Source organism: Sycon ciliatum, chromosome 3, assembly GCF_964019385.1.
Source record: "Sycon ciliatum chromosome 3, ocSycCili1.1, whole genome shotgun sequence".
Lineage (NCBI taxonomy): Eukaryota > Metazoa > Porifera > Calcarea > Leucosolenida > Sycettidae > Sycon > Sycon ciliatum.
The window spans coordinates 19,416,328-19,431,545 of record NC_088645.1 but is presented as its reverse complement, the minus strand read 5'-3'; the positions used below and the strand labels follow the sequence as shown (position 1 = coordinate 19,431,545).

The 15,218-nt window shown below is 46.2% G+C and overlaps 1 protein-coding gene across 1 annotated transcript; it reads right to left on the bottom strand.

The window, feature by feature from the left end:
- Positions 1-2,153: 2,153 nt before the first annotated feature.
- LOC135811672 (mucin-5AC-like) lies at positions 2,154-5,705 on the bottom strand. Its single transcript, XM_065324907.1, has 3 exons — positions 5,597-5,705; positions 4,766-5,236; positions 2,154-4,323 (listed from the first exon to the last, which is right to left on the bottom strand). Exons 1-3 carry the CDS (start codon positions 5,643-5,645, stop codon positions 2,825-2,827), a joined length of 2,019 nt encoding a protein of 672 aa, XP_065180979.1. The 5' UTR covers positions 5,646-5,705; the 3' UTR covers positions 2,154-2,824.
- Between the last annotated feature and the right edge of the window lie 9,513 nt (positions 5,706-15,218).

Genomic DNA, 15,218 nt, shown 5'->3' with positions numbered 1-15,218 from the left:
GCCAGTGACGTTTATTTTTTATGAAAGAAAATCCGCAAAAATAGATAAGCTTGTCCCTTTAGTCTTACCCAACTCACACTCCCTGTGAATCGACACAGACGGATGGGACGCAGCCATCACTGTACCCACACACTTCACGTACAGACTAGCACGCGAGGAGCAGGTTTGGGACAAAGACACAACCGGGAAATATCTGAAGAAAAAATGACTGTCTCCATCAGGACTCGAACCAGGGACACTCGCTTGTAGCCAGCGATACTCTAACCATGGAGCTATTGTGTAGTCGTCATCCCAGCAGAGACTGCTTAACATTTTCTCCTGACTTTATTACTCACAATCCCTGTGAATCCATTATTATTTCACTTTCCCGACTGATTCTTTGAATTTGAAGTTCTCCCAATCCTTTCAAAAATTTATACAAACGAGAAAAACCCAAGGAACTACAAGTTACGCTATACTGTCCACTGACACCACCAGTTACTAAACAATCAGCTCATGCGATAACATTGAACGACACTAACCGACGGTACTCACGTTCTACAAGTAACTTGGTCACCTTCCCCTCCTTATGTTATTCCTATAACTTAGAACCTTCCAAGTTGGAAGGCTGTTTTAGTGCGCATCAAAGATGTGCTAGAGCCGTTAGCCAGTTAGTTGTAGAACGCCAGTACGGTCGGTCAGTGTCGTGCAATGTTATCTGCTTATAGCTAGCTCAGCCAACATCCCTCGCCCCTACTTCCCCTATACAACGATCGAGGAATGGAACAAGTTGCAACAATGGCTTCTCTCGGCACGTGCATAGTACATAGCTGCCCAAAACTTCAATGAGAAAGTCCACAAGCATCTTTGCCACAGCCTTTGGGCCTGGATAACTCCCTCTAGAATCACAGCTCCCATTTTGCTCTATTTAGAAATCATGGTCTTGCCACCCCCTCTCCCCTTATCTCTCTCTCTTTCTCTCTCTTTCTCTTTCTTTCTCTCTCCCTCTTTCTCTATATATCTCTCTTTTTCTCTTTCTCTCTCTTTTTCTCTCTCTGTTTCTGTTTCTGTATCTGTATGCATTTGTCGCTGCCTCAGTCACTGTCTCTCCCTCTGTCGCGGCTTGTCTCTGTCTGTCTCTGTCTGTCGGTCTGTCTCTCTCTAACTCTCTCATTCTCTCTTTTTCTCCCTCTATCTCTCTCTTCCTCTGTCTGTCTGTCTCTCTCGCTCTCTCTCTCTCTCTTTCTCTCTCTCTCTCTCTCTCTCTCTATCTATCTCTCTCTCTCCTTCTCTCTCTCTCTCTCTCTCTCTCTCTGTCTCTCTCTCTCTCTCTCTCTCTCTCTCTCTCTCTCTCTCTCTCTCTCTCTCTCTCTCTCTCTCTCTCTCTCTCTCTCTCTCTCTCTCTCTCTCTCTCTCTCTCTCTCTCTCTCTCTCTCTCTCTCTCTCTCTCTCTCTCTCTCTCTCTGAATCTCTGTATCTCTCTGTATCTCTCTCTGTCTCCCTCTCTCGCTTTATATCGCTCTCTCTCTCTCTGTGTCAATCTCTCTCTCCTTCTAGTTCTCGTACTCTCTGTTTCTGTTTCTGTATCTGTCTCCGTCTTTCCTTGCCTCAATTACTGTCTCTGTCTGTCCCTCTGTCTGTCCCTGCCTCAATTACTGTCTCTGTCTGTCCCTCTGTCTGCCCCTCTGTCTCGGCCTGTCGCTCTGTCTTTCTCTAACTCTCTTGCTCTCACATTCTCTCTTTCTTAATATTTTTTTTCTTTCTCCCTCTATCACTCTTGCTCTCTCTCTCTCTCTTTCTCTCCCTATCTCTCTCCCTCTCTCTTTCTATCTCTCTCTTTCCCTCTCTCTCTCGCTCTCTCTCTCGCTCTCTCTCTCTCACTTTCTCTCTCTCTCTCTGTCTCTCTGTCTCTCTCTGTCTCTGTCTCTCACTCTGTCTCTCTCTCCCTCTCTTTCTCTCTCTCTCTGTATCTCTTTGTCGCTTTGTGTCTCTCCATGTCTCTCTGTCCCTCCCTGTCACTCTCTCTCTCTTTCTCCCTCTCTCTCGCTCGGCCTCGGTTTCTTTCTTTCTCTCTCTCTCCCTCTCTCTCTCTCTCGCTCTCTCTTCTCTCTCTCTCTCTCTCTCTCTCTCTCTCTCTCTCTCTCTTTCTTGGCCGTCATCCGTGCAATGTCGAACGATGGAACTGAAAAGAAATATAACAATCGAAGAAATGTAGTGAAGACAATATTTATGATTCTAACAAGTTGTCGTGCAACACTCTTCAGGAATAGTTGCTGAACAAAAGTCTAAAGGACATTGCAACACAGGTGACAGAAAACCAAAGTCAGGGTTAATAACACCTGCACACCCTAGAAGGTGCAACAACAGCACTGAAAGTATACAAGTATGAATTGTAACATTTAAGGCAACACAAAGTCTTCAACTTCATTCAGAAGTTATTATAATTGTTTAAAACGACTGACAGGCTAGCAGTATTGTCCGAGTAGACAGAGCGGGGGGTTGTGATAGTAAAATTTATTAATCGATTATTTAGTAATCGATTAGAAAATATCACCTGCGTTACATGCAAAATAGATAGAATCGGGTGGTACGGTGATGATAGGGATAGTCCGATAGAACGTTATAGGGTTGGAAGGGATATGTTCGTGCAGATTCTGTGAATAATTTCACTTGATGTAATTCCGAAATTCGAATTAGAAACAAAGCGTGGCAACAAGTGATTGATTTTGGAAGTCGTCGGCACGGACGACAATCATTTCAATCCTGGCCAGGAAATGAGAATAAATGGTGAGAAGCAAGCGAATGTGATCTGAAACTGAATTAAAAACGATTAGACGAACATACTTCACGTTTCACAGTTTTTCTGTGGCACAGCATATATTGCAGAAAGATCAGGAAGATCGACCGGCACACTGCTGATACCACCCACGTCATCTCTTTTGCCAATGGTGGATGCGTTGTACAATCCATCATCGCTCAGGGAGATGGCTGGTTCTGCATAGATGTTAGGATCGGTGTCTGTATCAGCCTGGTCAGCCCCTTGACTGGAGACTGTGTCCTGCGGGTTCATGTAATCGCCCTGGCTGTCCTTCAATACTTTGAATACCCGATATGGCAGAGGCTTTGGGACTGGAGATGGAGACACACACCTTTGGCTGTCTGACCGGGCCGGTGTCGACGTGTTTGTGGCTAGAAGGGATAAGCGAGATGACGGCGGGTAGGTGCTGGTAGTGGTGGTGGTGTTATCGCGGCATACTACTGTTGTTGCGTCACTCAGACCACGGCGTTGTTTGCGCTCCACATCATCTGGATTGATAGACTTATCCTGGTTATGTACGGCTGATTTTGCGGACTTCGATAAGACGCTAAGTGATGTTACATCCGTAGCACGACATATGTGTTCGATTGAATTTGCTGTGCTGGGTGCTTCATCACGCTTAGAAGCCGTGCACTCCTCTGCCTTCTCGTAGTGTCTGCAAACATCTGTCGAATTCCGCTTGTGAGGAACTGCGTAGCTTACTGTTGGAGCTGAGCATTTTTCACATCTAGCTGCTTGTGTTTCGTTGTTTGCCGGATTTGACTGGACTTCCTGTGTTGGTTGGTCAAACATTGACTGCACACTAGCGTATGGCTCACCAGCATCTTTCTGCTTCGTTTCCGTATTCACATAACTCGTCGGAGCAGCACCATTACAGGTCGCGAACGTGTACGACTCATTCTCTGTAACAATGTCATAACGAGCAGCAGGTATGCCAGGAGGTGTCTGGGGTCGTTTGTTTGGATTGCGGTACCCAGGTCCAACAGCCGAATACAGGCCGGGATCTGTCAGTTCTGCCGTAGGACTCTGGTCAACGCTGTTAGTACCATCGCGATTCTGGTAAAACTGATTTATCGGGTCTGGCATATTTTTGGGGCTGGTTGATCTACGAACAGCAATAATCCACGGATGACTGCTCTTGGAGAGAAAGGTTCCTGACCTAACCAATAACATCAGAATAAAAACGCCTAGCAGAACGGCCAGTAAAACCAAGGGAATAACAATGCTGGTAACTAAATTAAATCCAACCGAGTCACTGTCAAGTTGTTCAATGTTCCTTGTTGTTGAAGCAGATAGCTTGGTCCGAGGAATAGAGGTGCCCGTTCCGCTAGTTGACTCCACCAGTAAGATGGCCTCCGCTGTAGAAGGAGCTATGCCCTCGGTCCTGCTTGAATCCACTGAGGGAGTGGTCATTATTGAAGTTGGTACTGTAGAGGAAACCGTCTTCTGTGTGGAATGGGTAGAGGCTTGGTTTGTGGCTATAGCAGTATTGGTGACAGGTCTTGCTGAAATGGACGTTGGAATAACTGCAGAGAACACCAAGCGTTGCGAAAAGACTGAAGGTTAATTTAGAAGGCGACTGCAGACAAACTACAGATATGCCATAGAAGTACGGAGGACCATGAGCTACAATTGTCAAGACAAATAATTATGTGCTGTACAGATTATTATAGAGAAAGAGAAAGAGAGAGAAACAAGAAGAGAGAGAGGCAAGGGGAGGGAAAAAGAGAGAGTTGAAAATATACCCGGTGATCAATCACATGACGAAGGAATAAGATCAGATCAAAATGAACTTCTTCGACTAACATGTATATTGGGCACAGGGCAACTCAATTGGCTGGTAGGCTCCGTTCGGACATTCGACCCACTCGGTGTGCATCGTGGAAACAGACGTAAGATTTTCAAGGATATTTTGAGCAGTTCCGAAGGAAAATAAAAATTGGGAAATTCCATAATATAACTGCTTACCCTGTCCAATGATGACCAGTCCTCTTCCTTTATTGTGATCGACTCCGACTAATTGACAATTAGATCTCCCTTTGGAAATCGTGATCAGGAACCTTCTGGTGTTATTTCTTTTCATGAACCCGTGAAGCGATTGGGAAGCAGTGTTTGTCAGGCTCACGTTTCTACGATGCCAGGTGTCTGTCGGTGGATCTGGAAATTGAAGTATTTCAAGAACTCTGTTATCACTTCCATAACTCACTGATACAGAGCATGCTCCGAAGTACAGAAGAGAAATAGCCTTGAAGGATACATCGCATGGTGATGTGAAGATGAACGGCTTTTTGTAGAGTTTTCCCTCAGCCCCGACATTTCGAGTAGTAAAAGTATCATTTGCTGGCTGGACGTATACAGTATCGCCATGGACATGTATTTTTCCATCTTCTGGTTGGCAGTTTCGCAATATTGCACCAAGCGATCCAGAGCCAAACAGACCTGTAGCCATATTACAATAATGCAAAAGTAGCGAGTGAGCACCACGATCTTTATACTTTGAAGTACATGAACCTAGCACTGTCTTAGACTACAGACAAACAGAATATTAGTTGTTGCGGGCCAGTCGAAATTTCTTTCTTGCCTTTGTTTGTCATTTGGCTCTTTCAATTCCACTGATGATCATCTGGCTCGACTCCAAGAACTCAGAGAAATCTTTCTGGGGCTATTTTGCTTTCTCTTGTGTTAATGAGGCACACTATGCACTGTTCGAGTAATCTGCATCCAAATGTTCACAATTATTATCTTTCCTAGCAGCCAAAGAAGACTAGACTGTCATCCAGAACTACATGCATGACTTACTGATAGCGATTAGCAGGGCGCTGGTGCCGTGAAGAACCCTGGCGATCATGTTACTCTCGATGGTCTCTTTGGTATCGATCTCAATCCAATCCACAGATAGGGTTAAGCCTGCGACACTCACCCTGAACTATTGTATGTAATATTATTGCTACCGTCCAACAAAGTAACCTGAACATATCAAGACTGTGTCATGCAGAGCAATGCTAGAACGGCAGGGGACCAGTCTATTTCTACAAATGTGTCTAAAACACTAATCCCTAGTCCAAGAACTGAAGCGACACCAGTGGCTTGAAGAGACCCACGTAGCAGAAAGCACCATCTGTTTACAATCCGCAGGGCTGGCATCTTTCGGCTCACCACTGGCATTGCGACACGCTTCCCTGTGATTGTTGGCTAAAATGCACGAGTGTACTAGCCGCTAGGAGTATCTCATGCGGGTCTAGCAACAGTCCTCCTAGAGTCATTCGGGGAGGCAGCGTTGATTTGCGCATGTTTTGGAAGCCCTGGCCACGTGAGGCACACTTGGCGCACTTCTGCCTCGCTATTTTATATATGAAGACGTAGAGGATTAATAACTAGGTGTTACTCTGAGTTTTACACACTAGAAGATCATCAAACACCACGCCACACCGCTGCGCTCTCCGAACGACTTCAACACGTTGCCAGAGCACACCATCAGCAAAATGACACTTCAGTTGGTACACTGCTCCTTCAGACAGCAGCTGTTTCGATCATCAGGATCTCGTCAGTGAAGGTTGACAATGTAGGATGGGTAGCAGATAGAGAACTTCATCCTTTTGTAGCAAAAAAAGGAGGAAGCATAATGGTGCATCTTAGGGGAAAAAAGGGGGGGAAAACATAATGGCGCATCCTAGGCGCGAAGATTAGGGCTAAGCAAAGGCGATACAGATCGACTACACTGAGGATACTAACAATTTAAAGGGTGTTAGTGAGAACAGCTGTTGTCTGAAGAAGCAGAGTACTAACTGAAGTGTCGTTTTGCTGATAGTGAGCTGTGGCAACGTGTTGAGGTCGGCCAGAGAGCGCAGCGGTGTGGTGTGGTGGTGGATAAGACTCTGGACAAGGCCGAATGCTGCTACTTACCCCTTTTGATCAGGCCATCATCAGACAACAGTAATAAGATAAAATTTTTTTGGGTTTATCGATGTAGGACTCAGTGAGCAGTCACGTCACCATCCCCGTCAGCAATGAAACAGTCACAAATCCCCGAAGAACAGTCATAAAGTGCCACACCAGTTTGAATCCCGATGACCAGTCATAAACAGCCGCGACTTTGTCTGTGAATGGTCACAGGATCCACGTCAGAATAAAATTATTATGACTCAACTGGAGGCATTCATGCGATCAACAAACTGTTTTCCTTCACATGGTTCAGAAGTGAGCAAGAACTCTCGATCTCCGTGTAGTCAACTTGTAGCTCGAGTCAGGTGTGTGTGGGCTCCTCTCCAAAACAAAAGGCGGTCGAGCATCTTAGTGGCTTCAGATAGTATCTCTTTTGATAGAACGTTCTGGCTAGTAGATCGTGCTATTCATCACCTTTGAAGAAAGAACTTCGTCGTTCAGAAAAGCTATTTCAGAATATTGTCAGTCAAGTATTTTTTTCATGCCGATCTTCTTAGAACGGAGACTGATTTCAAATGATCCAACATACCAGCAGCACTTGCTTTGTGGATCCAGAAATGAACATCGTTGACCATGCAGAGACGAAAATGTAAAAAAAGATGGCAATGAAAATAATATTATGTTCATCGCCAAGAATGTCCGGAGACATCAGGCACCTTCGTGTGCGTTGCTCTGTCTTTCTTGTGGAGGACTCAACAGAAAAAAACAATGTCCAGCTTGTTGAAACTGAAACTTCCTCTCAGTTGAAATCGTTCAGGGAAGACATCTATTCAAGACTTCATCGATCCATTTCAAGCACCATCGTAAGAAAGTACATCATGTCGTGTTAGCCATGAGAATGGCGATGTAGATCGGAGATGATTGAGTCTCTTGTTTTGACTGCAGGAAACTGCATTTCAATATTGGGGCTCAACGTAATGCTTGCACAGTTTATTGCTTTGAACACATCTTCTATTCATTCCCACACCCAGTATAACTCTGTTAGATGTGTTGATGTAACATTATGGTACACCGTCATCTATAACGTGTATTACAGAACAGAACAACAAGGACAATCAAGGCTTGTTTACTGCGACTTGAAGTTTCATGCTCTCGCAATCATCAGGCAACATTAAGGTTGGGTGCCGAACATGCCAGTACATATTCCTGGAGAAGGTTGGGGCTAGCGGTGTTATCTTAGGCAGGAGGCTGTGTGCACAGTGTGTGGTTGTTGAAGGCAGGGGCTAACAGTGCAATGTTAGCGCAGAATGTGTGGCTGGTGTGGGCAGGAGGTGGTGAGCAATGTGTGTGGATGTTGAAGGCAGGAGGCTATAGTCTACAGCTAGCAGTGTGATATAGGCACAGTGTACATCTACATGCAGATCTTCCTCTTCTTCATTTTCTTGTTTTCTGTTTGAACACTAGCGTGCTAGGGTGGCCGCTGGCGTTGAGGGCCTCCGCGTAGATGGGAGTTGCGTCATGAAACACCGCTTCTGAGCAGGAGATGCTTGCCAGTCGTTTTGTTGATGCCAGCTGGGATGTTCTTAAGGACTTGCGGTGGGTGATTGGAGTGGACGTTGACATACAGTGGGGTGTCGTTGGGTTTTCGGTAGTAAAGTACTCTAGCAGGGCTGAATTCTTGAACCACATCTGGAAACTGAAGAAATCCAACATCCCGTACGAAGTTGAATGGTGGATAAAAGATCGCGCCCGAGCATACTCCAACATCACAAAGCTGTGTTCCCTCTGTACCTGAGAAAAGTTCCACATCTTGAACACGCTAGGGTCACCATCCAGCCTCAACAAACGCTTGAAAATGATGTCCAAGTGCCGACATGAGAACCAGTATCTCCTAAAATACCACGGTATCACCTAAGTATGTCTCCACAGCCTCCTGCCCACACCATTCACGTTCACACACCTTGCTCATAATACCCTGCCCACATCAGCCGTATACATGTACATGTACACTGTGCTAATATCACACTGCAAGCTCTAGACTATAGCCTCCTGCCTACAACATCCACACACATTGCTTACCACCTCCTGCCCACACCAGCCACACATTCTACGCTAAAATTGCAAAAAGCAAAATTGCTAGCCCCTGCCTTCAACAACCACACACTGTGCACACAGCCTCCTACCTAAAATAACACCGCTAGCCCAATCTTCTCCTGGCATATGTACTGGCATCATGGTCGGCACCCAACCTTCATTTTGCCTGATGATTGCGAGAGCATGAAACTTCAAGTCGCAGCAAACAAGCCTTGATTGTCCTTGTTGTTCTGTTCTGTATTACGCTCTTCCCCCGCGGTGTCGAGCACTGTCAGCACACTGGGTACACCCTCCGGTATAACGTGTTTTATAATATTTGCAAATAGTACATGGATACGAGCACTGTGTACCGTTTACTGTCTTCTTGCCAGTGTTTTTGGGCGAGCCTCATGACCTTCATTTGTCCATTACGTATGTTCCTTCTACTTATTAATTTTATGGAAATATTCACTCACTATAACTTCTTGTGATTGCTGGTGCAAATGTAGCCTGCTATGCCGGTTTATTGGTGAGAGCCCACCAGACGTGTAAATCGATATGGATATCTGACCAGATGTTCTTGAACTGGCATGCTGCTTTGACAAGAATTTTGTTTTGATAAGGTTTAGAATTGGGTACTCAATGGCGTGGAGGAACTAATCATGTTTGCGATCAGTATCACCAAGAGTACGGTTCTTCTGTCTGCGCATCACTTCTTGGCTTGAGGATTGTTTGAAAAAAGATGTGCTTGAATAGTAATAATACAGAACTACCCAATGCTGTAGACAGCAAGCTGTCTGAACTACCTTCATTCTGCCTGTGACTACTCACAGGGAAATATTGGTCACAACTACATGTCGCATGTGACTGTTCGCATGGAATCACAACTGTATTCTACCCGTGACCGCTCATAGGGAATGATAGTTTCCACAACAAATCCTGCAGTACGAAGTTCTTCATGAGCAGTCACGAACTGTGTGCCCTACACATGCACATGTATGGTGATTTTTGACTGTCCATGGGGCATTGTGACTGGTCAACTAATTTGTGACTGGTCATGGGGATTTGTGAAAGTTTGACTGGGCACGGGGACCGTGATTGATCTCGGAGCCTTGATGGGTCACTGAGTCCTACATATGCCCACAAAGTTAAGGTGTAAATCACAGCAATGCACTTGAAGTAAGTGAGTAAATTTTCGTGTCCGGTCCCGAAGGGAACTCACAGAAGCGGGCACTTAGGGGTGAAACATTTCACCCTAAAACGAATCGACTACTTTCGTATAATATTCAATGCTATCGACTATATTCAATGCTATCGACTGACTATTGGTTGGTTATCGAGTACAATTTCTGGTAGGCATGGACACAAGCTAAACTTATACAAGCTGTCCAACCAATTGCCTATCACCAGAACATGCAGGGAACGGCGCTTGTTATGGTTCGGCCATGTAATCAGAGAAGGCAGTGACTCGACATCCTACAAAGCTCTAAGACTTTCAATCGTCACCAAAGACATCAAGAAGACCAGGGGACGCCCCGTCACCAGATGGATCGACAACATCAAGAATGACTTAAAGACAATAAACGTTTCCATTGCCGAAGCGGAAGCTATTTCCCAAGACAGGGAAGCTTGGCTCGGCATTGTGAATCAATGTACTAACGTATCATGCTAAATAAATATCTGCGCTTACTTGAATATCCTTTTGGTAAATAACATTCTGTACCGGTACTTAATATTATATTCCTCATGCCTAGGCTCATGGTGGAATCGAGGTAGTTTTTCCCTGCAATAACAGAATGAAGAAGGTGTGTATGTCATGTGTTTCTCGTTTTCTCTAACTCTTTTGCCGACAGATGCGTTAGCCCCATGGGTGATCTCACCCATGGGGTACATGCGAGCTGATATTATTATTATTATTAATATTATTATTATTATTATGGACACAAGCACAGACTATTAGTGCAGTATTGCACATGCATGCTTCCCCACCCATGCACAAGCAAACAGAAGCAGTACGTCACAATGTAGGATTCAAACCAGTGCAATGTGAGCGTGATGTTGCACATGTAAAGTGTAGCGGACACGAGAGCTAGTGCAGTCTGTGCAAAGGGTCCGGGTGGCCAACAAATAGAGTCAAACTTCAGAAAGTTGCGACAATATTGCGGGATTCTTAATGGAGAGAAAAGAGGCTTTTGTTAGATGAAGGAGGGCATGTGGTTAATGTTCTAGGTGGAATACAATAGTAAATGTGGTTGAGGTGGAGAGAAGAGTAGGCGTGTGTATGGACTATTGTAGTCGTGTACACTTCCTAAGGTATTGCTAGAACAGCAGGAATCAATAGTTGTTATGAGTGCTGTGGCGAAGGAAAGTGCCAGGCAAATAAAGGTGTTGACAGCTGTTCAGAGGGACAGAGAAAGCGAACTCTCGGAATGCATTCATTACAAAACAATGTGTGAGAGCGGAGCGTGTACAAGTATGCTGTGCATGCAGTGTGTGGTATGTACTAAGGTCAAGAGGTGCAGCGCAGGTCGGTGTAGTGCTAATCAACTGACTGTTGATGTTACAATGTACATGTACATGCATGTAATCTAGTGGAGGTGAAGAGGCGCTACAAATGTATGTGTAAACGTTCAAAAGGACCTACACTGTACATGCGAGGGTCTTTGCATCATTTCTGTGCTCAGCTGTGAATCCTGTGTCAAAAGGTCTACACAGTACATCTTACGAAGGCATGTCTTAGAAAACCTGAACATTCGTGCAAGTCAATCTCTCAGATTTCGCTCAAATTTTGCAGGTAGGTTTGCTTTGGGGTGTAGATCGACGTTCCAAAGCCCGCGCAAAATCTTTTGAAGGGAGCCATGAAAGTGGCATACCCCTCAATATTGGCCCAATATTGGGACGATTTACAGGTCTAAAAACGACCCACGGCACTCCATACGAGAACAAGCTACGGACAAAATTCCATCAAGCCAAAATTATCTTACCGTAGAAGAGTTCTTAGGGCAGCACCACTTAGCCACGCCGACATTCCAGAAGACGAGGGCCATCATCCCTTGATGCCACAAATGATCGTCTTGAAAATAGCCAAATTACAAGCGCTGATGAAACAGCGAGCTACGTCCTCAATTAGCAAACACTATTCACTTTGTTCTGCAGAGCTGGGAATGGTGTTGAAGTCAAAACTGCTGACTAGACGTCGCGGTGGGGCGAGCTTTCCTGCGCAGGTATGAGTTTGGACGTATTTCGGCATGGTCGAGTGGAAAATTTCAAAAACATTTATTTCAAGAAAACCCTAAAAGAATGTTGGGGGACATGTGCTAGGTGCTAGAAGATGTGTTTCACAATCTGCCGGTGTATAGTGTTGGGAAGGCCGTCGTGGCCATGTGTTTTTTATGATGTATTTACTATTTATTCAATATTTCCCTCAGGATGTGAAATATGAAATGTCTCAGAAATTCAGTTTATATTGGAACGCAATTTCGCGTACATGTAGTGATTTAGCCTACAGTTAGTTCACGAGTTATTTAGTAGATTGTTTGTTTCTTGCGTTGCACAGTGCAAGACAAGAATTTGCACAACTGCACAAGAGTATTGACGTTGACTCTCAAAATGATTCTTGGTCGCATTTTGTTTGTTTCTTCTAAGTTTTGACAAAGGGACATGTATTTTCGTTTTGTCTTTTCTCGCAGTGTTTCCTTTCATTTCTAAGCCGCGACGCCGTCGCGTACTGCGGTACGACGGGTCACGTGCTGCCAACCTACTGCATTCTTTATTCACCAGTTTTCACGGCTACACTGCATGTATTGTATAATGACTCATGATTATTTTTTGCTCTGCGCTGAATCCCGTACTAGTGTAGTGTAGGTTTTTTTCAGAGTTGGTTGGCTTTTCGAGGAGGCTCGGCAAGTTCGGTTCTTCGAAAGGAAGAGAAAGAGTTGTCTTTTTGTTGTTTGCGAAATATCTATTTTACTACCACGAAGTGTTCCCGTTGCGTGTGAGAACCTGCATGACAAATTGTTAGCAGAGGATGGTTGTCAAGTAGTGGTTCCTTCACCAAGCGCAGTGTGGTAGTGAGTAGCATTTCGGGTTTTCACTGGACAACATGGATCTTGAGGAGTGCAAGAAAGCGAAGGCCAATGCCAAGTTCCATGTCACACGAAATCGAAACTTGTTGCTCAGCAGGATCTACGAAGAGGATGCGACCTCGAAAGAGATCAAGAGGTTGTTGGATGACGTGACTGACAGTGTTCACAACGCTGTGGATGTGTGTCTTAAACTGGTAACTCGGTACGCAGAATTAGGACTACCCACAGAAAAAGTGCACGAGGAGATAGAGGTCATCAACGTCGACTACAGCGATGCTGTCAGCAAGACCAGCGACGTGCTGGCAGAAATCAGCAAGAGGCCAAGTCGAGCCAGAACGGGTGAAAGTTCGCCAGCTTCCATCACAAAAGCCAAGAACATAAGATTGGTAAAGGCAATGTTGACGCAGAGCTTGGAGAATCCCAGAGCAAGTGGGAGGATGTTGACACCGCCACACTCTCCTAGCAAGGCCCTTGAGGAAAAGAGAACATGTGTGCTGAGAAGAGTCTCAGTCGTTTTGCGAATGTGTCTGCATCCAGTGTCAGCCAGAGTGCGACTGTTGAGGGGACTACCCAGCCGCCTGCCGTTTTCTCGGGAGCACCTCTGGGAGCAAATGCATCGGCACTCCCCCTGGGAACTCCAAGTGGTGACCATCGTGATAGACAGGACGAACCGCCTGGGGCTGACATGACAAGCGTCAGTGACAGCCAGCCAATTGTGTCGTCGTCAAGTGCAACCATGGCAACCAATGTGAGTACAGACAAGTCACGCACAATCAAGGTGTCCTTTCCGGTCTCTTTGTCGTCTGCACCTACGTTACCGTTTACGGCGGAGCTCTTGTCAAAACTTCACCCGGTTGCCATGGCAACCACCAAAACCATGGCAACACCGCTGAACATTGGTCATCAGTCTGCAGGGAGTAACCAACCAAGTGGCATTGCTCAGTCTGGCATGCAGCAAGCACCGGTATATACGGCAGCTTCGGCAAGAAACGTAATCACTGCCCCTAACCGTAGTTCAAGTGGGGTCAGCGTACCACCCAGAGCATTGTCGGCCACGACCATACTCGTGCATTCAGCCCAGACGCAACCAACTCCTGCAGTGCAGCCTCCTCGTGGGACGCAACCAACTCCAGCTGTGCAGCCTCGTGCAGTTGCAAGTCATACTCTCTCGGCTTCTACACCTGCATTTGTGCCGGGATCAGGAAATTTGTATGTTCCACCGCCGACCCATTCTGGACATCCATTCTCATTTGGAACACCACCGGGTTTCTTGTCGGCACCCGACTTCCCGAAGCACGTCTTGCCGAATCAGTCTGGAATAATGTCTACCCCACCAGCGACCCAACCGGTCATGCAACAAATACCAGTTGGTCAGCCAGGTCACGCGTCAAACCGTGAAGATTATGGTCTTGTGCAGCCGAGCAGTCTTCCAGTTGCCATGACATCGCCGAGTGGTCTACCTGTGCAAGCGAGTAGTTCTGGTAGAATCGAATTGTACCGACATTTAGAGAAAGTGTCAATTCCAACGTTCAAGGGCGACAAGCGGCAATATGAGACGTGGAAGGCGGCGTTTGAGATGTGCATTGGCTGCGCTAACATTCCGGATGGGCTGAAGTTATTGCAGCTTCGAAAATATCTCGCGGGCGATGCACTACGGTCTATCGACACTCTTGGCTACTCGGCCGAGGCGTATGAGGCAGCACGACGTAGGCTGGAACGCAAGTTCGGTGGTCAGCGACGTCTAGTTGCAGTGCATCTAGAAGCCCTTGAGAAGTTCCCAGCGATGAGATCTGCAAACGCCCAGGAGTTGGAGCGTTTTGCGGAGCTACTCGATGTCGCTGTGGTGAATTTGAAGGCGAGTGGTCAGACACAGGAGTTGGCTAACGGGACATTTTATGTCCGGCTAACACAGAAGCTGGGGGTGTCTCTTCTGCTGAGCTACCAGAAGTGGATACATCAGACAAGCACCTCTCAATCTGTCGAAGCGCTTCTGCAATGGGTGGAGCTGGAAAGCGAGTTCCAAGTACGAGCCCAGGAGACGATCCAAGGTATCTCCACGGCAACTCCAGTAGGGTCCACTCAAACAGCAAAGAGTCACCCCCTGAAGGGCCAGGCCAGTCATGGTGGAGTAAAGCATCAGGCATTCTTCGCTGACAAGCCCAAGAAGGCCCAGAGCAGCAGCAGTTGCCCGATCTGCACGAAGATCCATCCCGTTTGGAAATGCCTAGAGTATCGGAAGCTGTCAATTGCAGAGCGTTTGCAGAAGGCCCGGACGCTCAAGCTTTGCTACCGTTGCCTAAACTCTGCTCATTTGGGAAATAACTGTCGCAGGTTGCAGCCCTGTGGTGCAGATGGTTGTACAGAGACCCACAACGCGTTGC